Source organism: Hippichthys cyanospilos, chromosome 7 (assembly GCF_059441005.1).
Source record: "Hippichthys cyanospilos isolate Australia breed blue-spotted pipefish chromosome 7, RoL_Hcya_1.0, whole genome shotgun sequence".
In the NCBI taxonomy this organism is placed as follows: Eukaryota; Metazoa; Chordata; class Actinopteri; order Syngnathiformes; family Syngnathidae; genus Hippichthys; species Hippichthys cyanospilos.
The window spans coordinates 23755804-23783035 of record NC_142375.1 but is presented as its reverse complement, the minus strand read 5'-3'; the positions used below and the strand labels follow the sequence as shown (position 1 = coordinate 23783035).

Sequence of the window (27232 nt, the reverse complement as noted above, 5' to 3'; positions counted from 1 at the left end):
GCAGAATTGAAACCTCAACAAATGTTTCGAGATGTGGATGGTAACAAGAGGACGTCCAGTGACGCATTCTCCGTTTTGAGAACGTCCAAATTCCCAGCGCCACCTAAACGCACCTTGAACAACCAAACGAGGTCGGCTAGCAACTGTTAGCTGTCAACCGGCCGGGGTTCTCAGCCATGGAGGTGACACGAACGTGTAAGTCCGCATGACGGCCTTTGTATTTTGTCCCATCCATCTCTTATCCTTCGGAGTATTTATTAAGCGTTTGTAGCTTTAAAATGCTAATGCGAGCGACTTCCCCCGCCCCCCTTTTCTGTCCTCGCTAGCGCGTGTGTGGTTGTAGCACCTTTAGCTTATTAAGCTAACGCGAACATTTCCCTGTTTCTTGGACGCATTCAGGTTTTAAAGACTGTTTGAATCTGGTGTGCTGTGCGATAAACGAGGCTGACTTTCTCGCCATCGACGGAGAGTTTTCAGGTATGAGCATAATCGCAACGAAAGACGTCAAGTTTAGATGTGAGCCGTTTGCGTGTTGCTTAGGGATCAGCGATGGACCCAGCGTCAGTGCACTCACCAACGGGCTGGACACGCCGGAGGAACGCTACGCCAAGCTCAAAAAGGTGTGCAAGTGTGACATTTGGAGCTCTCTAAATTCAGCCACCGCAGAACCTAATAGCTTCTTCCCCCTTCACCAAGCATTCCATGGATTTTCTACTCTTCCAATTCGGGCTGTGCACCTTCAAGTATGACCAGAAAAACTCCAAGTGAGTGTTTTCCCGTTTGGATGAATGGGAATACAAACTGGACCATTTCTTTATGTGCTACCAGCTCGAAGCCATTTAAAGGGGCCACGACATGACATTTAATGATTTTCCACAGTGTAACATGTGCAGATAAATTACGTTTATGCCTCACCCCCCCTACATGACGGAGCTCTGCTGGCCGAAACATGCATCCGTCCTTCATCTTGACTGCTCCTGCTCACGAGGCTCACTAATGATGGAGACGATTCCAGCAGCGTGAATAACGGGGCCAAAATTAGGCATTTTATTGTCATTAAATGCAAAACTGCATCAATACACCACTCTCACTTGTATGCGTCCCTCCTATCAAATCAGCGTCTGTGGGAATACACTATTCATTACAGTAGTTCCACCTGTGGGTGAATTATTTATTACTGACATTGATTGTACTCCCAAACAGGCATTTCGGCCACTTCAGCATTTTTTACCGTAAAACGTAGAAGCTAATAAATGAAACGTTGCTGTTTACTTGGCTGACCCCCGGAACCGAAACTAAACTAAAAAAGACGTGGATGATGTTGGCGTGTGTTTTCTCTTGCACAGGCGTTAGGGGGAAGTGTTGTAGCGGTACGAGTTACTCCTGTCTTGCTCAGGTCATCATAAGCGCACTTCAAGCCGTTTTCATCTGCCGTGCAGATGTGTTTGCCCCTAACGGCATGTTTGTAACCTTGTAACCTTGTTGCTGTCAGAGTTAAAATGTGTTAATATTGTCATGTGCACAATGTAGAAACAAGTTTCTCCATACAATTAAATTCTTACTTTGCCGTCTACACAAATTTTGCAAAAATAAGTACCAAGTTTGGACAAAACCGAGATAAATAAACACACAAGTAACAGAGCACGGTATATGGGTAGGTTATGTATAGATACCTACAGTCACGTGCATGGTCGGTTAGGTACGGCTATTTACAAGTGGTGTGCAAAAGAAGGAGCAGCATAAATAGTGGAAAAAAAAAATCAGTGTTTCGATGTCATATAAAAGTGCATAGAAGTTAACCTGTCATTCTCTCTTGTAGGTACATTACAAAGACTTTTAACTTTTATATATTTCCAAAACCTTTCAACCGTACATCACCCGACATCAAGTTCATCTGCCAAGTAAGTCTGCTTCTTTTCCTTTTAAAGATTTCATGGTTTAAACTTAGGACCTTCATTTTATTATTTTCGTGATTCTAGAGTTCCAGTATTGACTTCCTGGCAAGTCAAGGCTTCGACTTCAACAAGGTTTTCTGTGAAGGTGAGTGAAATAGACACTCAGGTCAGGTCACCGTATTTTTCGGACTACTTTTTTCTCATGAATCCACAGGAATCCCTTACCTGAACCAGGAGGAGGAGGCCCTGCTGAGAGAGCAGACGGAGGAGAGGCGAAACCAGCAGGCCAACGGCATCGGAACGCCGTCCTACATCTCGCCGTCCTGCTCCAAAGGCCCCGCCCACGTGCCCGATGAGCACAAGGACTTCATCAACAAAGTGGTGTACGTAATTATCGAAACGGCGGCAGGCAAGAAGGACTCGTTGGGTCTAATGATGTGCTTTGACGCTGCCCAAACGCAGGGAAAAGGTGGAGGCCCTGTTGTCAAGCGAGGAGAAGACAGTCGACCTGGAGCCTTGCACGGGGTAAGCTGACGCTCATGCTCATATACAATGTGCGGTATTCCCATAATGTTGCGTGCGTGTTTTTTCTCTATTATAGCTTCCAGAGGAAACTGATATACCAGACATTAAACTGGAAGTGAGTGTGTCCTGTCACTTTGCTGTTTTTGCTTCATTTACTAAAAAGTAAGATTTCTTTTTCTTTTTGCCTGACAGGTTTCCAAAGGGGCTCCATATAGAAACCATGGAATTAGACAAGGTAGAAATGAAATGTCCCCAAATTATTTTTTATTTGAAAATGTTTTCAAATTGTTGAAAATAGGACCTAAAGCTGTTTTTCTTCCCACTTCAATGAAATCCCACAACCTAAGAATAAATAACTTCATCTTTTGATGTTTTTTTTTGGGGGGGTGGGTCCTTGCAAAATCCTAACAAATTGGAAAAGGTTTGTGAAGTTTTCAATAACTGTGGAAAAAAATATATTTGAATAACATCAATTCGAATGTGAAATAAATGTCATTTTCAAGGCTTAAAATGATTAGTATGATATAGTATGCGGATTTAGAGCGTTTCCGCAGAACGCAAAAATGCACTAAAGTCATGTGCAGCCCTATTGCCTCTGTCAACAACAAGGCTGCGCGGATAATTTTTCCGGCAGACCTTTGACGCATTATGAAAAGGAAAAGACGGCCTCCTTCGGCTCTCGGGCGTATCTTTGAACGAGCCGGGGCAACCTTCCACGCTCTGATTTCGCAACAGTCATCGCTTAGTAGCAAGATGATCAGCAAATCAACTCCGAAGACCACCTTTTCAGACAAACCCCACCCTACACTCGCCATTTTGTAAAATTGAAGTAAATAAGAGGGTGTCGACTTGTACACATTTGCCGGTTTGTATTCCAGAAGGAGCGCTTCATTCAGGTCAGTAAGGTGGACGAGGAGGAGAAGAAGAAGCGGGAGCAACAGAAGCTGGAGAAGGAGCAGGTTGGCACCAAGGTGTCCTGGGAAAACACGAGATGATTTATTTATTTCTTTTCAATCCCCACCAGGCGGAACTAAATGATGCCGTGGGCTTCTCTCGGGTCATCCACGCCATCTCCAAATCTGTGAGTTAACCTGGTATATTTTTTAAAGACGACGTCTTGTTTCAAATACGAGTGGCGGTTAACACTATCGGCGTGAAATGTATCGGCAGGGAAAACTGGTGGTGGGCCACAACATGCTGCTGGACGTGATGCACACCATCCACCAGTTCTACTGCCCACTGCCCGAGGTCCGCTCAGCTTTTGGGATGGGTTGTCCGTCATATTTCTGAAAGACCTAATCTGCCACCTCTCTTCCCTCCCTCCCCCTTTTTTTCTTTTCATTATTATTATTTTTTAGGATCTTCAAGATTTCAAAGAGGTCACCATGTGTGTTTTCCCGAGGTGCGTTTGTTCTCCTCGTGACTCCACAAAATGCTTTCTTTGTCTGCAGCTGCATGATTTTTGTCCTCGCAGGCTTCTGGATACAAAGTTGATGGCTTCCACTGCACCCTTCAAGGTGAACATTTACCTCTCTTGCTGACGCGTAATTTATTAATATGTATATATATTCAGTCAAAGCTCTGCAACATCTGCTCCACCATACAGTTAAAATACATCAATTCAAGTTACTTTGCACTAATTAAGCCATTTTGGAAAGCCATTAAAAAGCATACAATGCCAAATTTGGTTAAGGATAGGTCAACAAAACAAAAATGCGGGGAGTTAATTTGCATCTTCCTGGAACCCAGCTTTTATCTTTCTTGTCCAGTGTAGTGTCCGTTTTGTTTCAGTAAGACAGCAAAGACGAATTGCCTCCCATCCATGCACATTTGGCATGATTAGAAAGGCCAGATTGTCCTCTACTGAGCACACTAGGATTTAGTCGAGTAGCATAGATTGAAAAGTCATTGACCCCCCCCCCAAAAAAAAGTCCACTATTGTCCACACAAATGCATAGACTGGCTCTCAGGAAGTTATTCTCTAAATCCTATTTCTACACATGTCACAGGATCAGATTAGCAACACGTCTCTCGCCGAGCTGGAGAAGCAGCTACACGTAAGCCCCTTTAAAGCTCCTAAAATTGGTGAGTCCACACACTCAACCACACATACGACATCTTATCAACCAAATGCATTATTGGGGTGTTTTTCCGTCAGAGACGGCCGAAGGATTTCCCAGCTACGACACGGACATGGAGCAGTTGCACGAGGCCGGCTACGATGCCTACATCACGGGACGCTGCTTCATTTCAATGGCCAACTTCCTTGGTAGGAGTGCGCCTCCCGGTTACTCTTAACCAATCAAAACGACGTTGTCATCATCGCCCTTTTTTTTTTTTAAGGTTCCTTTCTGACGCCACCCAAAGCATACGTGTCGCCTCATTCCAAACTCGTCGAGCCTTTCTTTAACAAGTGAGTTAGCTGTTCCCATCCGTTTGGTATCCGTCATTGAGGTGCTCCTTCATTTGGTGATGTTCGTTTTTTTACAGACTTTACCTGATGAGGATCATAGACATCCCCTACCTCAATGTTACAGGACCAGACTGTGAGTATTGCTGTGTGATTGACAGCTTGCTAGCCAATGAGATTGCTTGTACGTCAATTTGTTGACGCGCTCTCGTTCGCCCTGCGTTCACCCGGAAAGGGCGAACGAGAGCGCGTCAACGCGGACTTGGGCGGGAGAATTACTTTTATTATTATTACTGTATCGTACCTTTTGACAGAACTACTGCCATATCAACTGATCATTTGTTCTTTCAGTGCAACCGAAGAGAGACAACGTCCTCTACGTCACCTTCCCCAAAGAATGGAAGACCAGTGACCTCTACCAGCTTTTCAGTGCCTTCGGTAAACACAGACGACAACGCGATCACATCTCTGCGTGTCACTCACCGTCGTCCCCACCGGCGCCCACTCAGGAAACATCCAGGTCTCGTGGATGGACGACACGTCCGCCTTCGTGTCCCTCAGTCAAACGGACCAAGTGCAGATAGCCATGAACACAAGCCGCTACGCCGAGAGCTACAAGATCCAGACGTACGCGGAGTACATCAAAGCCAAGCGGAACCAGAAGGAGAAGCCGGCACCCGCTTGCAAGTCCTGGACGGAAGACGGCTGGGTCAAGCCTCACTACCCGGCCTCTGCGGCTTCGGCCGCGTTTGGATACTCCAGGTATGGCGCCGCTGCTCACTCCGCTCCCTGCGCGCGTGCTTTTCATGATGCTGATGTCAAACGTCCCTCATCTGCTAACCGTAGGCTTGGTAGATATAATTAGGACGTATAAAGTATTCCTATTGTCTGAGTCTGGACTTTGGGGTAATTCCTCTGGCTTTGTTATCAGAGTTCTTAGAATAACAAATATTTATCCAAATGCCAACAAAACTGTTTGGATTAAATCATTTGCAGTTTTAGCAATAGTAAGCATGAAAGCAACAAGCCGCCTGCTAAGTGACATTGTGTGCCAGTTAGAATTGATTTAGTACTTAATGAAATCCCATATATCATATCCATATCCTCCTGAGGCTATGCCATTTTGTTCACTTATTTATACCGGCAACGTTGGTACTAAGCGTTAACGCGCCATGTCCGTTGTCACTCCGCCAGGAAGCGCAGCGGCAGTCCCATCCAGGCGGAGCATGGAATCGGCGAAGCCGCAGACGGCTGGACAAACTACACCTTCGGCGCGGGGAGCAAGAAGATGAAAACCCACGGTGTGTTCCAATTGACTTTTGCCCAAGTCCGCCAACCCATTTTGCTAGAATGACAGTGTACGCGTACCCTCAGCGAGATGAAATATCATCACGTCCGAGCTGGTTTATATTTATTTTCATTCCGATCCACTGCAGACGTCGTGGAGAGCAAGACGTCCGAAGGATGGTTAAAAACCGCGTAAGTCCGTCGCGTAAGTCCGTCGGGCCAGCTGGGCTCTCATCACGCCGGATGCCGTTTTGAGACTCGCTTGTGACCTGCAGAGACACCGCCGAGTCCTCCGCCCCCGAGCGAGATGGTCCCGAAGGTGGCGATTCGCCGAAGGATGCCGAGGGGACGCTCGGTTGGCAGCGGGCCTCTCCCGCAGTTGCCCAGACGCCCGCAAAAAAAAGTCAGAGGAGCGCCAAGAAGAAATCTGAAGGTTTGTTCATGAAACTTATTGAAAAGCCAATATTTTATCATGCATTTCCCCTAAGTTTTGCATTAATCTTTTCAATCGCAACTCACAAATGGGGAGCAATAGAAATGGTTACGTTGACACCCCAAAACCACTGGGTGGCGCTAGTGGCCAACCTATGACATTTGCAAGCCTTGCAGTGATGTCAATGATTGGCTTAGCCTGGACTCCCATCATACAAAAGTCATAATACTCTGACATAATAAATATTGCTATTTCAGTTTCATAAATATAGAAATATACAGCATTACTTTTGCTGTTATTACATTTTTACACACATATATAGTAGGGTGATAATAAGGCCAGGCTAGTGAAAAATCCCCAGACATCCAGGGGTCAAACAAACAGTAGCAAGCCGCATTTTTAGCATGAGTCACTTGAAAATGGACAAAGGGCCGTTAATGGCCCCTGGGCCGCACTGGTTCAGCTCTAAGAACGGTCATCTTTAAGCATACTTTTTGGATGTGATTAGGTTAAAAAAAGAAAAAAAAATCCCCTTTGTTCAGCTGCCGGATCATCGTCGTCGTCGCCGCCGCTGTTTGAGGTTCCCGAGGTGTGGTAGCGGCGCGTCAAGCGGCGCTCGAGACTGACTGGGCGTGAGCGGAAGAGCACCGGCTAGCAGGTGCGGACCAGCACACAAACCCCACAAGCCATAATGTCGGAACACACTTCATCTTCAATTTCAAACACTTGTTTTTTTTTATACTCGTGACAATACCAGGTTGGAACCGGCGCGCTGGCCGCCTTTTTTTTTTTTTTTCTTTTAAATTACTTGTGCGTGTGCGATGGCGAAGCTGCCATAATGTGAACATGTAGTTTACAATGTCAGGGTTCAGCATAATGTATTAAAAAAGCTGTCCATTTTTAAAAAGAAAAACTGATATTAAACGGTGTTTTTTCAAGCATATGCAGAAACGATATCAACAAATCATAATGTGGTAATTTATTACGGCGCCGAATCGGACCCTTCAGGAGGTGCTTCTATGTCGTGGTTGTTTTTGTACAGATGTTTTGTTTTGTAGCTGTATGTCAAAATCTCTATGAAATATTAACATTGTTTTGTTTTTTTTGTATGAGGTTCAAAATCCTTCAATATTTCTTTGGGGAAAAAAAAAAAAGTCAGAGATGAGAAAAAAAATTAAAGAATTTTCTTAGTATCAGCGGCTCCTTTGCTTTTTGTTCGGCACATTGCTTTTTCCTTTTGCTTTTTGGGGGTCTATTTCTACCAGGAGAAACCCTATTTTTCCTTCTACACGTATGACCCGAGCAAAGCAAGAGCAATACTGGCTTTTAACGTTGGTTCCAGCAAAGTCTTTGGATGACGCTGACGGTTTGGCCCTTATTTTGAAATGAGTCCGCTGGACGCAGGAAATGGACGGCTAGCATAGCGGGCGCGGCGTCACGAGAGGGCTTCGTTTGACTTTTCGTACTTGATTTCCAAAAGGCACAAACCCGGTGATGGTGGCTCACGAGCGCTGGGAAAGTAAAAAGGAAAAGCAAGCTTAAAAAAAGGCTATGTTTCAAAAAAAAAAAAAAAAGTGGTAGTTAACCTGTTGTGAGGGAGCAGCAGCACTGCAGACAAGGTGCATTCTGGGAGTGATGCAAAGAGTTTGCCTAGGCGCGAGTCTAGCTTCTTCATCATGTGACACACCACCGCGTCCTGCACGGAAGAAAACGCAGGCTAGATGGTAGGGTTGAAAGGTCACCGGAAAGCTTTCTCGTCCAATAATTAAAAAGTATTGACCTGAGCGGGTTGCTGGTGAGTTCGGTCACTTGAGCGCGTCCACACGCTGTAAGCGGCGTGCGCCGGAGTCAGCGCCGGACACGTCACGTAGTTTTCCCGCCAAAGTTCGGCCGAGGACTCGACAGCCGCCCGTTTCCCCTCCGCATGCTCAAATTCTGTTGAGGGGACACGATCAAAGTTGCCGCTGTCCGTGGCGTCCTTCACGTTTGTGTACCTTCTAAGGAGAACTTCCCAAAAAATAATGCGATCGCAAATGAAACAAAAACGGCTTCGTTGGCTCACGTATGAAGGCGTGCGTGGCCCGTCTTCCAGGTTTGCCCATCAGCGCAACGCTTTCCACCGCGCCGAAGCGGCTCAACGTCTTTTTCAGCGACTCCTCGTTCAGCTCGCACCGCTTGACGGGAAGCGACGCCGAAAGGCAGTCGCTCACGGCGAATTCGCCGTTGGCCGCGTGTCCCATTTCGCTCACGTGACGGTTTAGCTTAAGCGCGTAGAGGCGGCGCGCGTTGACGCCGTCGCGCAACAGAGCGTCCAGGGTCTCGTCAAAATCCAGCGTGGACTCGCTCACTGGCCTCTGAACCTGAAACGTGTATCATACACGTGCAATTTATCAATAGTCTTAAATTCCATACTACATGACATAAATATATATGGAGCTGTCATTGAAATTTTTAGAGTCCATTATTCTATTTTATCAATTAATCGGATACAAGTTTATTTTGCGCTAAAATGTAAATATTGCAAAACAATTTTCCCCCAATTGCAGGAATGAAAGACCGCCTTGAGTCAAGAGAGAGTATAGGGCTGGGGGGAACGTCGACCAAGTCGGGTAATTCAACTTCAAAAATAGTTTTGACAAATATTTTTTTATGGTCACGCTTACCTTAATGACATGTCCCTGCACTGTGGCACCGTTAAGCATTTGTAGCGCCAACGCGGCTCCTTCCAGTAATTTGAACTCCACCGCAGCATGCACCTGCAGAAAAACCATCCTGAGTAGAGAAAACATTGAACCCTACGGAGGCCGGATACAGTGGTACCTGTACCTACGAAAACCTCTTGGAATGAAAATTCAGGTTGGGAAAAAATATTGTCTCTAGTTATAAAAACTTCATTGCTCATTGTTCAAAGGCGACATTGTTGACACCAGCGCTAGCTCCAACAAAACTGTTTCACATCTTTCCACGCTTCATCCACACTTCCCACCAACAGGTCATGCAGTAGAACTGACAAACATGAAAAACACATACAGTATGTACAGTATGTATGTAACAATCCACTTTGGGCTGTTTGAATTCCATGATGCACTAATGTAATTCTAATATGTATTTGCTACAATTTTTTGATGCATTCTTATCATTTATGGATATTATTTAAAGGGTTTAGGAGCATTTTGGGGGGGGCTTGGAACAAATTAGGCTATTTACATGTAAAAAGCGGCTCTACTTAAGAAAATTTCATATTACCAAATGACTCCCTGAACAAATGAATTTCGTAAGTAAAGGTCCCACTGTACTTTATTTAGATGTTTCTGTTATGTTGGAATCAAACGCACCCTGTGTGCGGTAGTCAGCATTTTGACGGTCCTGATCGAGCCGCAGCAGCGAAACAGCCGCTTCGCTTGTCTCTTGGAGAAACCGTCGGGAAGCGGGCCGGCAAACACCACGCACAGGTCCTGAAGACCCCAGCTCACCTAAAACGCAAACACACACGCTGTTAGTGGGAAAACACACACACGCGTATGTATAGCTAGCTACGCAGTGAGTCTTCACCTGGTCTTGACAAGGGGGGGCGCTTGAGAAGGAAGACAAGCTGAGCACAGAAAAGAAAGGACGCTTGCTCCGTCTCCGGAAAGAGGACACGACCTGCGCAACAGCCAGTTGGCAAAATTGGGGACATGAAGATGCGAGCCAGATATGGCGTTCCCTAGTTTTTCCCTATGGAAGCGATATCAGTCGCATAATTTCATTTTCCTACACATGAACCTGGTGAAAATGCATTACATTAAATAAAATATCCTGTAAATGAAAAAAAAGTGTAACGTTGAAAATATTAAAAAAAACATTTAAATCGGAAAACATAACAGTCTAATGAAAACGAAGTTATAAAACAATGTGAAGGTACTTATAATATATACGGTAAATTAGCTTAGTGTGTTTGGCCCAAACAAGTAGCTATTAAAGAAAAACACTAATAGTCCATATGGACAAACACATAACTTGCAAACCAATCATCCATCCTGGAGCCTCACCTGCTTGTCTGTGTTGTGCCACTGCTGATTGGCCAGGTGTAAGGTGATGTCACGGCGTTTCCCCACGTAGCAGACCGACCTGCCCAGACGCTGCAACACGTCTGCAAACCTGGGTGCCAAAAACGGGGGCGGTTACCTTAGCAACCCGACGTAAACAAGACCTGTGGGTATTAGATGCACCTGCTACAGGGCATAGGTTTGATTTCCTCTTGTCCCTGGACGTCCCCACCCCAAAGTTCCTCCAGGTGATCTTCAACAACCTCAAGGGAAAATGCAAAATACGCATACGTGGTACACTTATTGTAGCCTTTTAGCTAGCCGTTACCTTCACGGGTGACTTGCGAATGAAATATTTGGCGAGATCCAAGGCGGCCAAAGCGTCCTCCGCGGGAAGGTGTCCTTTCTCCTCCCGCGTCTGGATGCTTCTGCCTAGCACCACCTCGGCCAGAAGCTTCAGTTTGAACCTCTGGCCAAACTCCCTCCTGTACAGCAGCGACGTGTCGATGACGTGAGGGTGGATCAGCTGTAAACGTAGCGACCGAGCCCCGAGATTCACGACGTGGGTCGGGCTTTCTCCGAGTTTGCCGTGTTGCGCGCGTACTTTGAGAGCCAGCAGGTCGTTGTCGACGGCGTGCCCCACCAGGACGGCGTCTCGCGGCAACAACGTCCTCAGCTGCGTTTGGACCTCGCGCAAACTTGTCTTGACGGGTTCCAGCATGGCCGCCGTGATGCCGGAGAACCTGACGGTGACACGCAAATGCTGCGCGTTACTCAACAACTGAACAGCTACGTAACGAACCAGGTATACTCCTGTATAACTTAGTAACTACTATAAATTTCGATTTAAGCAGCTACTTTTTTCTCACTGTTTGAACCCTGTGCCCCCCGCCCAGTTAATTGTGCTTACTTGGTGAGGTAGTCCAGTATTTTGTTGTCTGGCTTAACCAGCTGGTCCATCACGCAATTCCCCTCGCCGTCCACCAGGGAGACTCGGGTCAGCTCGTAGCCCGCCCTGGTGAGACACTGTCACGCCGCCGCCATCAATAACCGCGATCGGCTTGGAGTCGGAGGCGAAGCCTCTCACCATTTCGCAATCCAGTCCGTAGAGAGGACTGCCGTCCGAGACGTCGCCGCAGTCGGTGCAAGCGAATTCCTCGAAACCCGGCAGTCCTGAAGCGGACGACGGGAAATGAGAGCGAGCGCGCGGACGACGGAGGAAAGCGAAGGAAGCGGTTGAGCGATCACCTTTCACCGGGTACCGCCGCTTGATTAACTCCTCCCGGGTGAGTACGTAGGCCGTTAGTCCGCGCTTCCTCGTACCGTACCTGAGGACCACCGGGTGACTTCTGAGCGCTGTCGCGCGCAAACAGTGGTGAGTTAGTTGACTTACTGTTGGTTGGACCTCATTTGACTGTTTTTTTAAAGGTAAATCTTTCATAGGTTGGAGTGAGTGATGTGTTTCCTTCACGCGTTAGTGAATAAACGAGCCATTGGGTGTTTGCTCGTGTGAATAGTGAGTTATTGAACCGAATTGTCAGTCTAGGGTTTGACAGGGTTATACTACTGAGCCATCTGATGAGTAAGTCATATAATTATGTAGAGCAGTGAGTGATTTATGCTGACCTTGGTGCAGCTTGCTTTTGTCATCGTATTCCTGTAACACAAGCGATTGTCCTGTGTCCACTTGACTGCTGAATAATGTAGAAAGCAGGCTGCTGGTGTTTGACGCTGTGAAACTCAACCTCTGTCAATTAAAAAAATAAATAAATCAAATCCCGAAGTTTATCTGCACACCGTGGAGCCTTGTTAGTGAAGACGACCCACATTGCTGTACTTGGTCCTAAGGTTCCTGAGATTCATATAGTGTTTGTAAAAGTCACTTTCGCTCACACCCTCCACCGCCACTACATTGATGCCGTCAATCCGTCTTTGTCCACGGAGATCACACCAGCTGCAATACACACGCAACAACGCGGTTTAATCATAACCTTGGGCAAAAATATCACCGTATTGAAATGACGGCTCTAAAACCGTCATCTTAAAATCATTTTAGGTAAATAGCCAATTTTCTATCCTATTTAATCAGTTTTACTTTGAAACTTTTATGAGGAATAAACTATTTAAAGCATTGCCTGCACACTAAATAATCATTTAAGAAGAATCACATGATTTCTATGCGTTCATCATACGAGTGAATGGCGACCTCGGCTCTCTGATTCCATTGCTCGCCCCCAGAGCAGCAAAGTGCAGAAGTTCTGTCAGCTCCTCGGCCGCGATGGGATGTCCAAGGCGGTCGGGAAGCACGGAGATCCGCGGTTCCCCATCTTCGGATTCATCAGCGCCGCCATATTCACTTCTGATCTTCTTATTAGCCGTTTGATGATCATGACGATCTGCATTCTTCTTTCTTTTCTTACTACTGAGTGACGTTGTTGGCGAAGAGTCCATCTTAGTCAAACTTGATGTGGATGAAACATTAACACAAATTGTATTCATTAGTCTTAGAGCAGATGAGTGAATTAATAAGAGTGAAGGAATGGGTTAGGAAGTGAATTATGGAGTGAGGGCACTTTATGAGGCATACGCTGAGACGAACATTTGTGTCATCATGAGTGAATGAATGAATGTGGGATTGTTTAGGAGTGGGGGTTTGTGCTTAGTTATTACCCAAGTAAAATTGTGAGTTTGTCATCTAATGAGTGAGTTAATGAGTTTATGTAAATAAGTGAGGTGAATGCAAGCCAACTTGTGAATTGAACAGTTTAACATTTTGATTGAAAAAAGTGGCGTGCGCACTAAAAAAAAGGTTACAGTATTTATAAAAAAAAACACACACACACACACACGTAAGAAGTAAGACAAGCACGTTTGTTAACATGCATATTCAATAAGAAACGCTACCAAGCTAAGCCACTAAATTGAAATACAAAATAGCCATGTAGTTACCATAGTGTGGAGTCCTGGCACCTTCCAAATTCACATTTTGTAAAATATGATACATGCCGCGCATGAGGAGGTAAACTTCCCGATAACGGAAGCAGGTAAGATCATGTGATGCGGGCTTCTTTTGAAATAAAGCATTTATTGTACACATCGATTGAAATACTATAGATTCAAGATCAAATTTTGGAAATAATGTAATATAATCACCTATAAGAATTAATACGGCTGTTGTTGAGGTGCTCCACAAAGTTAACGTGCTAAGATGGAAACCGCAACACTTTATTTTGAAGCTTGATGTGCATGCGTCATGCACGCATCCGCTTCTAGTCGATCTGCTATCGATTTTTCTGCCTTGCAGCCCAAACTGACTGAGCACAGAGTCATAGATGTGATTCGGTTAAAAAAAAAAAGCGCGATTTGGTATGGCCTGGGTCTCACATTGTCGTCGACAGAAATTGAGCCAAGAACGTAATACAGGTTGCCTAAATTGGTAGAAATGTCGACAAAGAAGCTTGCCATGTGAGTATCAACCTAAACTTTGGTGTAAAACGCCTAGTATAATTTGGCATAGTCAATTAAGTCAGCACATTATTTTTTAAACACGTTCTTTCAAGAGGACTCGAAAAAAACATGTTTTGAATACAAATGTTCGAGTATCTGGAATGCTCACTCACTCTTCAAACAATAATGTAAAACTTGAGCTAGCCCTTCTCATTTTTGCCGGATTGTGATGTAACGTTGGAGCTAATTTGCTTCATAACGCTTTTGTCATGATCACGTCAAAGCCACAAGGTAAGCGAAGCTGCAGTATTAGGACAGGTTAGCGATCGCGGCTCAACTTTTTGCTGATAATGTTTGGTTCGTGGGTCTATGTTGACGTGGAGGTGTTTATGTTTGGGCATTTCGTACGCCACGTCCCGAGACAATAATTTTAAAATGTATGTTCATCACAATAGATTCTTCTTATTATGTCCACAGAGAATTAGGACTGCTGCGGCAGCGTAGTCAGTCATCCACAGGACAGAAAAAGACTCTTCACTCAAGTTAGTGACATCGAGCAAAGTGCTTATGTTGAATGATAAGTTTTATGATAAATTGTATGTAATATTGTGTATCAGATCAAACTTTTTCATACCTGATCGTCATTGATTTTGAGTCCACGTGTTGGCGAGAAAAAAACAACCAAACTCAAGAAATAAGTAAGTTTCCTTGTCTTTTTTTTTCCAAATTGCCTTCTATTGCTTTTGCAAAGATTTTTTTTCCCCCCTCTTCCTGACACAGTCGAGTTTCCGGCCGTTCTTCTTAATACGTCTTCGGGAGAGGTTGAATCCGAGTTTCACACGTACGTTCAACCACAGGAGCGTCCCGTACTATCGGCTTTCTGCACCGAGCTCACCGGGATTACACAGGTGATGCAGTTGCACATAAACAACATGACATTAAGGGAAAAAGGATATGTATGTTTACAAGCGTGAATTATTATTTGAGAAAATAATGTGTCTCAAAAACGGATTGAGATATTCATACATTTCAATTTGACTCTTAATTCCTATTAAAAGGATCTGTAATACATGGGGGAAGCTTGAAAAGCTATGAAGTTGTAATCCCTAGTTTTGAGGGGGGAAAAGCGTTTTAATTTATGGAACATTAACATTGCATTGTTAATATTTTATGAGCAAAAAGGCTTAAATTAGGGGAGTAAAACAATAGTGGATGAAGAATAGAGGTGTAATATTGCAAGTATAGAATATGTAATTCCAACACACAAAAAAAAACGTCAAAAAGGTTTTTCAAATACATGTCGTACAGGCGCAGGTGGAGGCGGGGGCGCCCCTCCGAATTTGTCTATCTCAGTTCGGCCGCTGGCTGCAGAAGCTCCGCCTAGAGAAGGGCGTGGCCTTTCCCGCCCGGCAACAGGGCTCCTCCACTGAGTCGCCCCAACAAAAGCTCTGTGCGTTCCTCACGTGGTCAGGTCAGATATGACTTTTTTTTTTTTTATCCCGGAAAATCCTGCATTTTTAAACAAGCTTAAATAAAAATATGATATCAGACTGGGATCTCGGCGTTTGTTTGCGTTATGAATGTAAACGCAAGCAGATCCACAAACCCCATGTGCTCAACAGCTGGATCGACCTGAGAAGCACGTACAGGGTAAGTTTATTTTGCCATTTTTATGACAAAGGCAGGTTAATGTCACATCAATGAGAAAACGGCTACAGCAAGCGTGTCAAACTCCTTTTAGCTTGCGGGCCAAAAAAAAGTCCACCTTTTACTTTGGTGTTTGTTTAGTTTTAGCATGTGTGTTTTGTTCCTCTTCTCAAGCTTCTAAAGTGTTTTTTGTTTTTGCTTCCTTACTTTCTGGCTCATTGTTTGATTGTGTACTATTTGCAGAGTTTTGGGCCTAAAGATAGCACTTTTTTAGAAGGGGGGAGTTAAAAAAAAAAAACAGTTCCCAGAATCTTTTTTCTGTGAAAGAACTTTGGTTTAAAAAATTTCCCTAACTTGATGATTGGGGAAACTTTGAAGGAAAAAAAAAAAAGTCATAAATAACTCATTGTTACGCTTTTAAAAGCATTTCAAAATTAGGATTGCATTTTGTATGTACAGTTAGCAAAGTTTGGTTTTATGAAGCTGTACTGCGATTGCGCGCCCTCATTCCACATGTTTTTTTCTTTCGCCCCCGGTAGATGTTTTACAGCAGGAAACCCAAAGGCCTGAACGGAGCCCTGCAAGATTTGGGAATCCAGTTTTCTGGCAGAGAACATTCCGGTACACTTTTGTATTTTGACTATTTCTCATCTTAAATCACGCCAACGGTTGAATTTTGATTAGGTTTGGACGATGCCAGGAACACAGCTCGGCTGGCGGCGAGGATGATGAGGGACGGATGTGTGATGAAGATCACAAGGAGCTTGGATTGGGTGAGTGGACGCTCCTCTTCGCATCCTGATCGCTGAAGCCCGCCACCACATCACGCCTCAAATATATATATTTTTTTAAATGAATAAAGGAACATGGATTTTTTTTTTTTTTTTTAATTGTTGCTTTGAATGTTTTTTTAGACTCTGAGACACAGGTGTCAAACTCAAGGCCCGGATCCGGCTCATTTAATGTGGCCCGCCAAATCCTAATTAGGACTTGAAGTTTCTGGCTGAATAAGCAAATTTGCAAGTTGTCTTCAACTTTTACAAATGATTCAAAAACAGCAAGCATTTGATTTGCTAAAGATGGCCTTTTTGAACAGTTTTTCAGGACTACGCGATTGTGTGACGATCAAAGTGAGAATTATGAGAATCATTTCAAAATTTTTACTTCTAACGATTCGGAGGATGAAGTCAGAACTCTCACTTTCTAGTCAGAATTTTGTGAATAAAGTCAGAATTTTTAAAGTGACAATCCTGAGGGTGAAGGCATAACTTTCCATTTAAAGTGAGAATTGAGACCTTTTCCGTATAACAAAAAAAAGCTGTAATTCTAAAATTAAATCTGCTTTTTTTTTTTTTGTTTGTTTTTTTACAATAATGAAACACAAGTAATGATAATTACAAAAATGATACTTCAATAATTTAAAATTCAAGATTTTTTTAAATTCAAGGTTCATTTTCCCCAAAACAAAGTTGCAGTTATACCAACATAAAAATATTAAAATAAAAAAAATAAAGATATCATTTTATGAGAATACAACCATATTACAGAAGAAAACTATTTTAAAAATATATGCGTCATCTTTTCTGGTCACAGACGTCGTCAGGAGTGAAACCAGCGCTGACGAAAAACAACGAAAAAGCCCCTGGTCACAATTGCCAAAACAACCGGACAGCAAAAACTAAAACCAAGTCCGCTGGGAATAACAATCCGGTCTTGAACGTCCACGGTTTAGACTCCATTCAGAGTCTGGTGTCTCTAAAGACAGTTCTAGAGAGTGGGACAACATCACAATGGGGCATCCAAAACAACAACAGCAACAGCTTGGTTCTGTCCTCCACCATCATCGGCGGCGTCCAATCTCTTACGTCCGATTCCCAAAGTGCGGAGGAGTTCTCCGTGGAATACGAGGACCGGTCCGCGTACGACGATGTGGTTCCGGAGGACTCCGAAGGCCAAGTTGTTTCCGATCGCCGCGCCGAGGATCCCGATGTTCCGACGGAGACGAAATCAAAGACGCCCCGCGTCTCCGAGCCCAAATGCTTGGTCGTCCGGGAGAGGACGCCCAAAACCCATGCCGCCGTTCGGCGCCCCGGGGACACCGCCGCCCCCCTCTCCTCATTGTCGACCAATGGGAAGGTGACGTCGCCGCTGTGCGACTGCGGACGCCGCGCCAAGCGTCTGCAGGTGTCCAACGGCGGACCCAACCAAGGGAAGGCGTTCTACTGCTGCGCCGGTCGCCGCTCCGGTGGCGGCAAGGCGGCGGGGACAAACAAGAATGAGGGGTGCCAGTTTTTTCGGTGGGAGTCGGCCATAAAGGCCAGGTGGTCTTTTTCGGCGTCTCGCGTCAGAGCCACGCGGCCGCCTCAGAAATCCGCGCTGAGGAAAAGCTGGTAACTCTCATTGAAACTTCATTTCATATCATGGGAAAGAAATCATATCATGTATGTTTTCAAGCCTGCTAATATAAATCCCCCCCCCTCAAAATTGTAATTGGATTGATTCAATTTGGGATGCTTTTTCAAGCCTTTAAAATAAAGCGATTGAGGGTTATCCCTCGATAACGACGGCAATATCTGAATGTTTTCTGAAATAGGAAGGAAAACAAAGCACAAAAGGTGAGCTTGACCGTGTAATATATTGTTTTGTCCTTTTTGGCGTCCCCAAGAATTCCTCGTACTGTGGCCCTTGGCAATTTGTGTGTTTCCGTCACTATTACGATAATTGATAACAAACTAACAAATAACTAGTAAGTTGATTTCATTTTTCAATCGGTTCAATATTAAGTAATATTTAGTTGAATTACACACCGGCATTTACGTTGAGAACCTCCAAGCTTTGTGCCAACTCCCATTCAGTAGAAGCCTTGTGAAAATCAAATAAGGCATCCGAAAAAACTAAATGCAATCTTGGCCAATTAACACGACCGAGGAATTTATAACACTGATCAAGTTGTTAAAACACGTTGTACTAATATTTTTTATAGTATTAATACTGTAATATTTTGTTTACATTATGTATTTGCTTCGCGAATCTCGATTATATTGTCGCTCTTCGCACGCCGTAGAAACCCTGTGAAATTAGAAATTAGGCACCCGAAAAAACGAAATGCATTCTTGGGCAATTAACACGACTGAGAAATCTGCTAAAACCGATCAATCTAATAAAGTACGTACTAAACCTTTATATAAAAAAAAAAAAACAGTATCTAATCATTTCATATATTTCCTTCGCGAAACTCGAACGTGTTTTGTCACTCCTCGCACGCCGTACAGTTCTTCCGAAACGTGAACCTTGGCGTTCTTCCGTCACCGAGTACTAATTTCCCTTTTAACCCCCGTTCCTAATAAAACGTCCACCTTTACTTCAGTAAACCCTCGGCGTATGCTTCTTTTTAAAGCGCCGAGTGTCGCTTCAAACCCGCTTCGCAACCTGCCGTACAGCTAAGGCCTCTAAAGCTAAGCTAAGTGGCTAACATACAGGAGCAAAAAAAAAAAAACAAAAACGTAAACATCCCATTACCAGCCCAGTGACGTCATTGCCAAAATGTCGGCGGCGCACAACGAGTTTTGGAACCGAGGCAGGAAACACTTCGTGGACGGTCAGCATCCTGCTAAACGCTGGAGGGGCTCCAGGGAACTAGAGGTGGGCATGGAGGGGATCCTGGTCACATGCGGCAACCATGAACAGGAGAAGTGCACGGAGGAGGCCTTAAACCTGCTCAGCGAATACGCGGACAGGCTTTACGGACCCGAGGAGGTTAGTGAGCCGCGGCTCAACGTTTTTACACGTACAGTGCGAGTGTTGACATCCTGGTCGCCGCTTCTTCAAAATGTTACCCTGTAGTTGGCGATGAAAGGCTCTGAAAGGCACCGTGGTCTAATCAGCCTCCAATTGAAAAGACCATGTCAAGATAGCTGCCCCCAATTTGTTTCATTATAGACATTACGGTAACGGGTCGTGGATTAGGGACGCACTTCAGCTTCAAAATAAAAGACTTCCGCTTCCACATGTTCTTGTTTGGCTCCTCTGGATTTGCACTTGGTTTTAAAAATGTATGAATTTTTTCCTGTTTCTTTGAACCAAGAGTGCCATCTTGTGCAGTTAAAAAAAAACAAGCTTCTTTTGTCCATCTCTAGTCTGCAATTTTGAGAGTGAAACTAAACGAGAGAAACTTGAAATAATGCTGATGCTGGTCTGAGGGAATTATGCACCGTTGGGTTCATAATTAGCATGTGAAAAACAAAACAGCATTTTGAAGTATACTTTCAATAATATAAATAAATATACAATAAATCATGGATGATGAATTTCATTTATGGTTATTTTGGGGATTGTAATCTCAGGATAAGTAAACACAGTATTCAGAGGCTAACAAATCAGATTAGCATAGCCATTTCATGATAATTTATTGAATGTAAGATTGACAAATTACAACCTTTCTATTAGCAGTTTGAAGAGGATCCTGAAGGCTACGACGAAGGAGAATTTGTGGGCCGGCGTTTCCAGGCGCTGGCGAGCGGGGCCAACAATGTGGTCTTCATCCGAACACGATATCTGGGTAAACATCGCGGCTCGGACTCACTACAAATGTTTTGTTTTTTTTAATGCCATTGCAGGAACAGTGAGTTTTCTTTTCAAATTAAGAGCAAATTGATTAGAACATGTCTACATAGTAACAAATTGCTAAATTGTGTTTTTGTGACTGATTTGTCAAATTTTGCATCCATTTAATTTGTTCGGTTTTTCTATGAGTGAGCGTTGTCGCTAGGGACGCAATTTTACCGCAGACCAGCCGGAAACAAAAGGGATAATTGTACACTATGTTCTATAGAGCCTGACAAGCTGGTTCATTACATCCTGTCGGATCTGCACGCCACCAAGAAGAATACGACCACCGTTATCCTTCGCATGCTGCCGGTGAGATGCATTAAAAAAAAACAAAAAAAACAATAATAATAATTCTAACTTCCTGTTATTGATAACGGCATGCTAGCTTTCAGCAATGTAGCCAGGTGTGTTTGTGTGACACGCAGGTAATGGGCACGTGCTGGGCTTTCCCGGACGACATTATGTGGTATCTGTCCACGTTTTTGGAGCCTTGGTTCAGGAGGCCCAACAGCGCCACCTACCAAATTGCCTTCAAAGTGCGCAACAACGGCCACAACAAGAGGATTGAAATCCTTAGGGCCATTTCCGGTAAGCTATTGCTAGCATAACAACTGTTGCATTTTTTTGTATCTTGGCTCTCTTAACTCATTCAATCCCTAAAACTGATTTTTCTGCGTGTGTCGTTCCCCCCCTCCCCTCCCCTCCCCAAACCCAAACCCAAACCCAAGCCCTGCTTCTCAGAATGAACCACAAGAACAGGCTGGACTCCACCAAGCCGGATTACACCATCATTTTGGAGGTCATCAAGACCGTGTGCTGCGTGGGCGTGCTCCGCGAGTACAAGCGCTACAGGAAGTACAACCTGCAGGAAGTGGTCAAGGACCAGGAGCCCAAGAGGCCCGAAGCCGGCGCCGGAACCCTCGAGGCGGCGGATTCGCCGGCCGGCGGGGAAAAAAGCGCCCCCGAAACCCAAAAGGCGGCGGAAACGCCGGCCGGCGAGGAAAAAGACGGAACCGGAAGCCAGAAGGCGGTAGGAACGCCGGCCGGTGAGGAAAAAGAAGAAACCGGAACCCCAAAGGCGGTGGAAGCGCCGGCCGCTGAGGAAAACCACGGAACCGGAGCCCAAGAGACAGCGGAAGCGCCGGTCGCTGAGGAAAAAGACCAACCTGGAACCCATAATGTAGCCGACGCGCCGACCGCTGAGGAAAAAAGCGGCGCCGGAACGGAAAAAGGCGCCCGGGAAGAAGGCGCCCGGGAAGAAGGCGGCCGGGAAGAAGGCGGCGGCAGCGCCCAAGCCGCGGCTGCAAGTGGCGGCCAGGAAGAAAGAGATACAATCAAAGAGTAAATTTTTAAAAATCTTTTGTAAAATATGAATTTTCTGTTTGCAGTCGAGGGTAGTAAGCAGTGAGGCGCAGTCTTTTTAACTTTTTTGTTTCTTCTTAGATATGTGTCATTGTGCCACATTCTGTTTTTCTTTTAAAAAAAACACGCCCAGAATTAAACATGATACTATTAATTTGATATTTTTTTTTAAACTGGCATAGGCCGTCGCTTTGCAATCAGCAAACATAATAAATACCGAATTTCTGTTTGCCATTTGATCTATTTTTTAAGACCTACACATAAATCTGATTTTTGTTTTTTTTCCTTTATTGTATTACAATGTGTGCAGAATGCTTACAAAATGAATGAATTTGGGTTCAGTATAATTTCAATTAACTCGATTTGCTGCAGTTGTTTACACAGTAATTGTGTTGAAATAAATTTAATTTGAGCGCATTTATTCATAAATCGCATCACTGTGCATAATGTGTAGCTTGACCGAATAACTGCTGCAGTGCTCGTATTTGCCGACAGATGGCGACATTTCCCACTGCGCTCACTGACGTTTTTTATACGTGGAAAAACACCTTGATTAACGTCCCAAATAGCTGAATAGTATAATGATAACGCAGCGCATTTTTTTTTCATGAATTTACATCAAATGTTTTTTTAACATTAAATAATTTATTTTTTTCACAATTAACAGAAAAACATCCCTCCGTGTCAACTTGTTTTTTTTTTGTTTAATGAAATCCCGAAATAAACATGACTTTGACTTATGTATTTTGTGTGTTTTATCTTCCTTTTTTCTGGCGCATCTTTGCAATTTGCAAATATACTAAGTACTGATTTACTATTTGCCATTCGTTGACTTTCTGAAGACCCAGACATAACCTGGTCATCGAAGGTAAATATTTTTTATTCTGTAATGTTCGTGTGTTTTCTGTGCTAATTGGACCTTTTTACAAATTCGGTCAGCGGAATATTTTCATTTCTCCTTGCAAAAAATACCCCAAATCAATTGCGACGTCAATTCGGGAGCTGTAAACTGATTTTTTTTTTTTTTATTTACTAAATTCACAAAGGGATTAGGAAATATTTTAATTTGCTTTTACGTATCAAACGTTCAATTTTCATTTTACACGACTGTGGAAAACGCTAACACGGAAGTAGTTACAAACACGTGTATTGATGTAGCGTATTTCTACAGTTGACTTTGTAATATCTGCTTCGCGAAACTCGAATGTGTTTTGACACTACTCGCACGCCGTCGAGTCTCTCCCCAACGCGAATGTGGCGTCCTTCCGTCACCGAGAGTTCCGCTTTCCATTTGAAGGCACGTTTCTAACAACACGTCCAACTTCACCTCAATAAACCATCGACGTGTGCTTTTTTTCGGCGTTGCGCGTTGTTTAAAAAAATCTTCCCCGCCGAAGCCCCTAAGCGAAGCTAAGCGGCTAACGTAGAGGAGTGACACACACAAAAAAGTAAACATCCCGTTTATTAATAGCCGTATCCAGTGACGTCACTACCAAGATGTCGGCGACGCAGAACGAGTTTCGAAAGCGAAGCAAGAAGCACTTCTTGGGCGGCCAGCATCACGCTAAACGCTGGAGGGGCTCCAAGGAGCTGGAGGTGGGCATGCAGGGCATCCTGATCACATGCAACATGAACCAGAGGAAGTGCACGGCGGAGGCCTTCAACCTGCTCGGCGAATACGCCGACAAGCTGTACGGCCCCGAAAAGGTCAGTGAACGCACCGCGCAGGTACGAATCGTTGCTCGTTATTTTCACGCCTATAGATTACGTGTGTAGTGCAGGGCCGTAAAAAAGACTTTTCCCCGAGTTCAAGTTTGGTCTTGCACGAGGTGACTTAAAAAGCTCCAATTTTGAATAACGCGGTTCACCTTTCGCGGCTTTTCTGTTTCGCTCTTTTTTCTTCACTGAGCGATTGATGTCTTGAACATACAAACACGAATTTCATCGAAATATACACAAAAGAAAAGCTCGATGCACGTTAATGACTACAAGTGCAGTTATAAGTCAAATAAATGTAAAATCTAGATAAAAAAAATATCTTGATGGAAATGAAGATGAAGCATGAAAAATAAATAGAAAATTAACAAGGAAAAACACGATGGTACAGTATAATAGAAAAATATGAACAAAACATAATACTGCAAATGGAACAAATATTGTAAAAGCAAAACCTTATATCGATACAATAAATTGTCACGTCAAAAAAAAAAAAAGTGTCCACTGAGTGAAAAAAATGCAGCCTTTGCAGATTTCACTTACGGCGGGTACTTTTTGGAACGTAACCCCCACGACCAACCAGGGAACACTATTCAGAAGCTAATTAATGAATGAACGAGAAACTCTTTCCGCTGTCAGTTTGAAGAGGAGGCTGAAGGCTGCAGCGAAGAGGAAGAAGAGGAAAACGCCAAAGAAGAAGATGTGGAGGAGGCTCTGAAGAAGGAGGTGGCGCAGCTGCGGGCAAATGGCGGCAAACAAGAGCGACGTTTTCAGGCTCTGGAGAGCGGGGCCAATAACGTCATCTTCATCAGAACTCGCAATCTGGGTAAAAAAAATCAAGGCTGTGCTCGGAATCGCTGCCAATGTTTTTTAAAGTCGCGGAAGGGTCAAGGTTTTTTCTTTTCAAATTAAGAGCAAATTGTTTGGAACATAATGTAACTTGTTTCCAAATTGTGTTATGTTGACTCTTTTGCAAAACTTAATGTAGTTTTTTTTTTTTTAAGTTTTATTTGTATTCGCATTGTCGTTCGCGACACAATTTTCTTCAGGAGTCACTGAATTGAAAAAAAAAACAAACAAACAAACATACTACTACTAAAAGATACCGCCACAAGTGTAGTACCAAAGTTTAATAATCACACATGGCCGGCACAACAAGTGTTTATTTTTATTTTAATTTTTGAAACCAGAGTCGGACAAGCTGGTTCATCACATCCTGTCCGATCTGCACGCCACCAAGAAGAAGAAGACGCGTGTCATCCTTCGCATGTTGCCGGTGAGATGCAAAAAAATTTCTGTTCAAAAGCATACATGTAAAATGTGGTAACCCTCCTGTTATTTATTTATTTATTTATTTGTAAGGGACGGCAGTAAAGTCCCCGGGTCAATTTGACCCGTGATATGTTTGCTACTTCAAATGTGTCAGAAATGCGCAAAAGCCATTTTTGTTATTTTGAAATTCTCAGGAAGAGCAATAATGTCTTGGGTGTTTTAAATTTGTATTAAATGTCAGATTTGTTTACTCATTTAATTTTATTTTATTGCGCACACACCCGCACGCTTTCAACATTTGACGCACCATTCGGATGGGTCACTTTGACCCGCAGCTTAACAATAGGGTTCGATCCAAACGCTTGAATCTTTTCTATCTGTGTTAGCATATAGCAAGCTAGCTAGCTGAGTTTCTGCACCACGCAGGTAACGGGCACATGTCGGGCCTTCCCGGAGGACATGCTGAAGTACCTGTCCACGTTTTTGGAGCCTTGGTTCAAGACGCCCAACTGCGCCACCTACCAAATCGCCTTCAAGGCGCGCAACAACAGCCACAACAAGAGGGATGACGTCATCAAGGCCATTGCTGGTGAGCTAGCATAGCATAGCAATTTTTAGCTTTTTTTTTTTTTTACAATTCCGAACCCAAAAAAATGCTCCCGAACCCTTTAAATGAATAATATTAATGATTATAAAACTCATCAAAAACATAAATACATATTAGAATTACATTAACTACACGCCAGTATAAAAATGTGAATCTGCGCGTCAAAACTCGGGTTCATGTGGCTGACGGATCAATAGTCCTCAAATGGTGTCGAATAATTAAAAAAAAAAAAAATCAATCAAATTTTTAAGGTACCGTTTAGCACCCATACTTTTGCTTTTCCTTTGCGATTATACAAAGCGCGGTTTATTTTTACGGTGTTTGTTTCATCCTTCGCGGTCCTTTGCGCTCAGTCGACGCTTTAAAAATCCAGCAGATGGCACTGTGGTTGCGGAAAAAAACCCCACAGCCTTACACGCTTGCACTTTATGACAAAGCGACGACTCCTAACTGACGGCTTCCTCCAGTTTTCACCCTTTCCCATCACGCGTGTCCCCCCCCAAGGCCTGGTCGGCAAGCTGAACCCCAAGAACAAAGTGGACCTGACCAAGCCGGACCTCACCATCATCTTGGAGGTGATCAAGACCGTGTGCTGTGTCAGCGTGGTCCGCGAGTACATGCGCTACAGGAAGTACAACGTGCAAGAGGTGGTCAAGGACGAAGAGCCCAAAAAGGAAGAAGCCGGAACCCGAAAGGAAGCGGCCCAGGTGGAGGAACGCGGCGACGGAACCCGCAAAGCGGCCGAGGAACAAGGCAAAAGCGTTACGGGGGCGGCGGGTGAAAAAAAGCGGTCTGCCGAGGAAGGCTTGCGGGAAGACTCGACAATGGAGGACCATGATGATGGAGAGTAATTTTTTTCCACTAAATATGGATTCTATTGGCTTTCTTTACTCAAGTACGCGCAGTCTTTTTAAACTTCCGTTGTTTGGTTTTTCTTTTTAGATGTTATTTGTCAAAACGATCAATTCTGGTTTTCTGTTCGGAAAAAAAGTCCAGAAATAAACATGATTTTGATTAGTGTGTTTTATGAATTTTTATACTTCGGTGTTTTGATTGTAACGTGCGTGCATGTGGCCGCTTTATTGTGTACCGATTTTTCATTTGCCGGATGGTCCTCTTTCGGGATCGTAGCTGAAATCTGTTCACGGAAAATAAATTGCGGCGACAGGTAACGAGAGGTGGCACGGGACAAGTTGGGTTGAACCATTCTAGTATGGGCTGCGATCTGGGTTTTTAAAATAACGGAATTGATGAAACCACTGAAAATGAAAAACCGTTTTACGAACTTATATTTTCCTGAAACAATGACTTCAATCATTCGGATTTTTGCATGTTTGCAAGCCGGCAACTTTTGCTTTTGTCAGCGCTCGTTACACTTTGGCTGAACCGCGGCTGACCCGCCGTTGGTTATCCGCCGGTTATTTACCTACAAAATTGGCCCGGCCGGCGTGGTCGTCCCTCAGCGCCCGCAATCAGCGTGACCCCGCAGACAGCTCCCACTTTTCTGATTAGATTAGCCAATTAGACGCGAACGTATAGCGAGCGCCGCGCTGGAATTTTAATGATGTCGTCGCCTTCAGCACCGTGTCAGCAGGCAACAGCAAGATTTAATGAGATTTACTGCTTTCTATACGCCGAGGACTCCAAAAAAATACAACCACAATGACCGTGTCATATATTAAAAAAAAAAAGACATCTTTTTTAAATGCAGCAATTTAAAAAGTCTCTTTTTTTGTGGAAAATGTCACGGAAAAGTATATATCTCTGCTTTGATTTTCCCTCCAAAATAAAACTAAGCTTTTTGTGTAATACTAACAGAAAATTACATTTTTTTAGTCATAAACCACCACATTCATATAATACTACAAATCTTTTACGCCCCAAAAAATCACATTTACTCAGTTAAAATGAGGCAACAGACTACAAGCAATGTTGTTCATTAAAAAGTAATTCAATGAGACTCTTGATAACTATCCATTTCATATTAGTAGCTTT

At 43.9% G+C, this 27232-nt stretch overlaps 5 protein-coding genes across 6 annotated transcripts; 4 read left to right on the top strand and 1 right to left on the bottom strand.

Annotated features, from left to right (window-relative positions):
- The first annotated feature begins 35 nt into the window (after positions 1–35).
- On the top strand, positions 36–7743 carry parn (poly(A)-specific ribonuclease (deadenylation nuclease)). Its single transcript, XM_088419778.1, has 25 exons — positions 36–195; positions 400–477; positions 541–620; positions 697–764; positions 1820–1901; positions 1980–2040; positions 2110–2278; positions 2358–2420; positions 2497–2535; positions 2613–2655; positions 3299–3379; positions 3445–3501; positions 3591–3668; positions 3779–3822; positions 3895–3937; positions 4430–4505; positions 4579–4689; positions 4764–4833; positions 4911–4966; positions 5182–5268; positions 5340–5592; positions 6025–6131; positions 6267–6309; positions 6393–6550; positions 7093–7743. Exons 1-25 carry the CDS (start codon positions 177–179, stop codon positions 7146–7148), a joined length of 2022 nt encoding a protein of 673 aa, XP_088275904.1. The 5' UTR covers positions 36–176; the 3' UTR covers positions 7149–7743.
- On the bottom strand, positions 7509–13659 carry rexo5 (RNA exonuclease 5). The gene is made up of 18 exons (XM_088419777.1): positions 13528–13659; positions 12785–13039; positions 12406–12532; positions 12205–12325; positions 11827–11934; positions 11666–11751; positions 11489–11604; positions 11183–11321; positions 10907–11104; positions 10762–10841; positions 10582–10690; positions 10103–10195; positions 9886–10023; positions 9214–9306; positions 8613–8910; positions 8331–8485; positions 8137–8246; positions 7509–8061 (listed from the first exon to the last, which is right to left on the bottom strand). Exons 2-18 carry the CDS (start codon positions 13027–13029, stop codon positions 7986–7988), a joined length of 2292 nt encoding a protein of 763 aa, XP_088275903.1. The 5' UTR covers positions 13030–13039; positions 13528–13659; the 3' UTR covers positions 7509–7985.
- A 237-nt stretch (positions 13660–13896) lies between these two features.
- eri2 (ERI1 exoribonuclease family member 2) lies at positions 13897–18515 on the top strand. Its single transcript, XM_088420097.1, has 9 exons — positions 13897–14043; positions 14503–14567; positions 14643–14723; positions 14806–14933; positions 15334–15496; positions 15575–15675; positions 16212–16293; positions 16357–16445; positions 17266–18515. The coding sequence occupies exons 1-9, from the start codon at positions 14021–14023 to the stop codon at positions 18064–18066; spliced, it is 1533 nt and encodes a 510-aa protein (XP_088276223.1). The 5' UTR covers positions 13897–14020; the 3' UTR covers positions 18067–18515.
- Positions 18516–18755: 240 nt separating this feature from the next.
- Positions 18756–22382, top strand: LOC148421700 (THUMP domain-containing protein 1-like). 2 transcript variants are annotated; one of them, XM_088420099.1, is made up of 5 exons: positions 18756–19428; positions 20122–20230; positions 20504–20589; positions 20706–20868; positions 21009–22382. In XM_088420099.1, exons 1-5 carry the CDS (start codon positions 19216–19218, stop codon positions 21623–21625), a joined length of 1188 nt encoding a protein of 395 aa, XP_088276225.1. In that variant the 5' UTR covers positions 18756–19215; the 3' UTR covers positions 21626–22382. The 2 variants fall into 2 exon arrangements, with proteins under 2 accessions (XP_088276225.1, XP_088276224.1); XM_088420098.1 differs by having other exon boundaries at positions 18765–19428; positions 20119–20230.
- A 502-nt stretch (positions 22383–22884) lies between these two features.
- LOC148421699 (THUMP domain-containing protein 1-like) lies at positions 22885–26254 on the top strand. Its single transcript, XM_088419614.1, has 5 exons — positions 22885–23349; positions 23998–24184; positions 24549–24634; positions 25057–25219; positions 25742–26254. Exons 1-5 carry the CDS (start codon positions 23140–23142, stop codon positions 26086–26088), a joined length of 993 nt encoding a protein of 330 aa, XP_088275740.1. The 5' UTR covers positions 22885–23139; the 3' UTR covers positions 26089–26254.
- The last annotated feature ends 978 nt before the right edge of the window (positions 26255–27232 follow it).

Bases quoted from the DNA above. Each gene is read 5' to 3' on its own strand.
- parn (XM_088419778.1), top strand. The intron at 2,536-2,612 runs GTGAGTGTGTCC...TTTGCCTGACAG, and splicing joins TACCAGACATTAAACTGGAA to GTTTCCAAAGGGGCTCCATA. The intron at 4,834-4,910 runs GTGAGTTAGCTG...GTTTTTTTACAG, and splicing joins GTCGAGCCTTTCTTTAACAA to ACTTTACCTGATGAGGATCA.
- rexo5 (XM_088419777.1), bottom strand. From the start codon at position 13,029: ATGGACTCTTCGCCAACAACGTCACTCAGTAGTAAGAAAAGAAAGAAG. The intron at 12,326-12,405 runs GTGGGTCGTCTT...TTTAATTGACAG, and splicing joins TTAGGACCAAGTACAGCAAT to AGGTTGAGTTTCACAGCGTC. The intron at 11,605-11,665 runs GTGAGAGGCTTC...GCGGCGTGACAG, and splicing joins ACGGACTGGATTGCGAAATG to TGTCTCACCAGGGCGGGCTA.
- eri2 (XM_088420097.1), top strand. From the start codon at position 14,021: ATGTCGACAAAGAAGCTTGCCAT. The intron at 14,044-14,502 runs GTGAGTATCAAC...TTATGTCCACAG, and splicing joins TCGACAAAGAAGCTTGCCAT to AGAATTAGGACTGCTGCGGC. The intron at 16,446-17,265 runs GTGAGTGGACGC...TTCTGGTCACAG, and splicing joins TCACAAGGAGCTTGGATTGG to ACGTCGTCAGGAGTGAAACC.
- LOC148421700 (XM_088420098.1), top strand. From the start codon at position 19,216: ATGTCGGCGGCGCACAACGAGTTTTGGAACCGAGGCAGGAAACACTTC. The intron at 20,231-20,503 runs GTAAACATCGCG...TATGTTCTATAG, and splicing joins CATCCGAACACGATATCTGG to AGCCTGACAAGCTGGTTCAT. The intron at 20,869-21,008 runs GTAAGCTATTGC...CCCAAACCCAAG, and splicing joins AATCCTTAGGGCCATTTCCG to CCCTGCTTCTCAGAATGAAC.
- LOC148421699 (XM_088419614.1), top strand. From the start codon at position 23,140: ATGTCGGCGACGCAGAACGAGTTTCGAAAGCGAAGCAAGAAGCACTTC. The intron at 23,350-23,997 runs GTCAGTGAACGC...TTCCGCTGTCAG, and splicing joins AGCTGTACGGCCCCGAAAAG to TTTGAAGAGGAGGCTGAAGG. The intron at 24,635-25,056 runs GTGAGATGCAAA...TGCACCACGCAG, and splicing joins TCATCCTTCGCATGTTGCCG to GTAACGGGCACATGTCGGGC.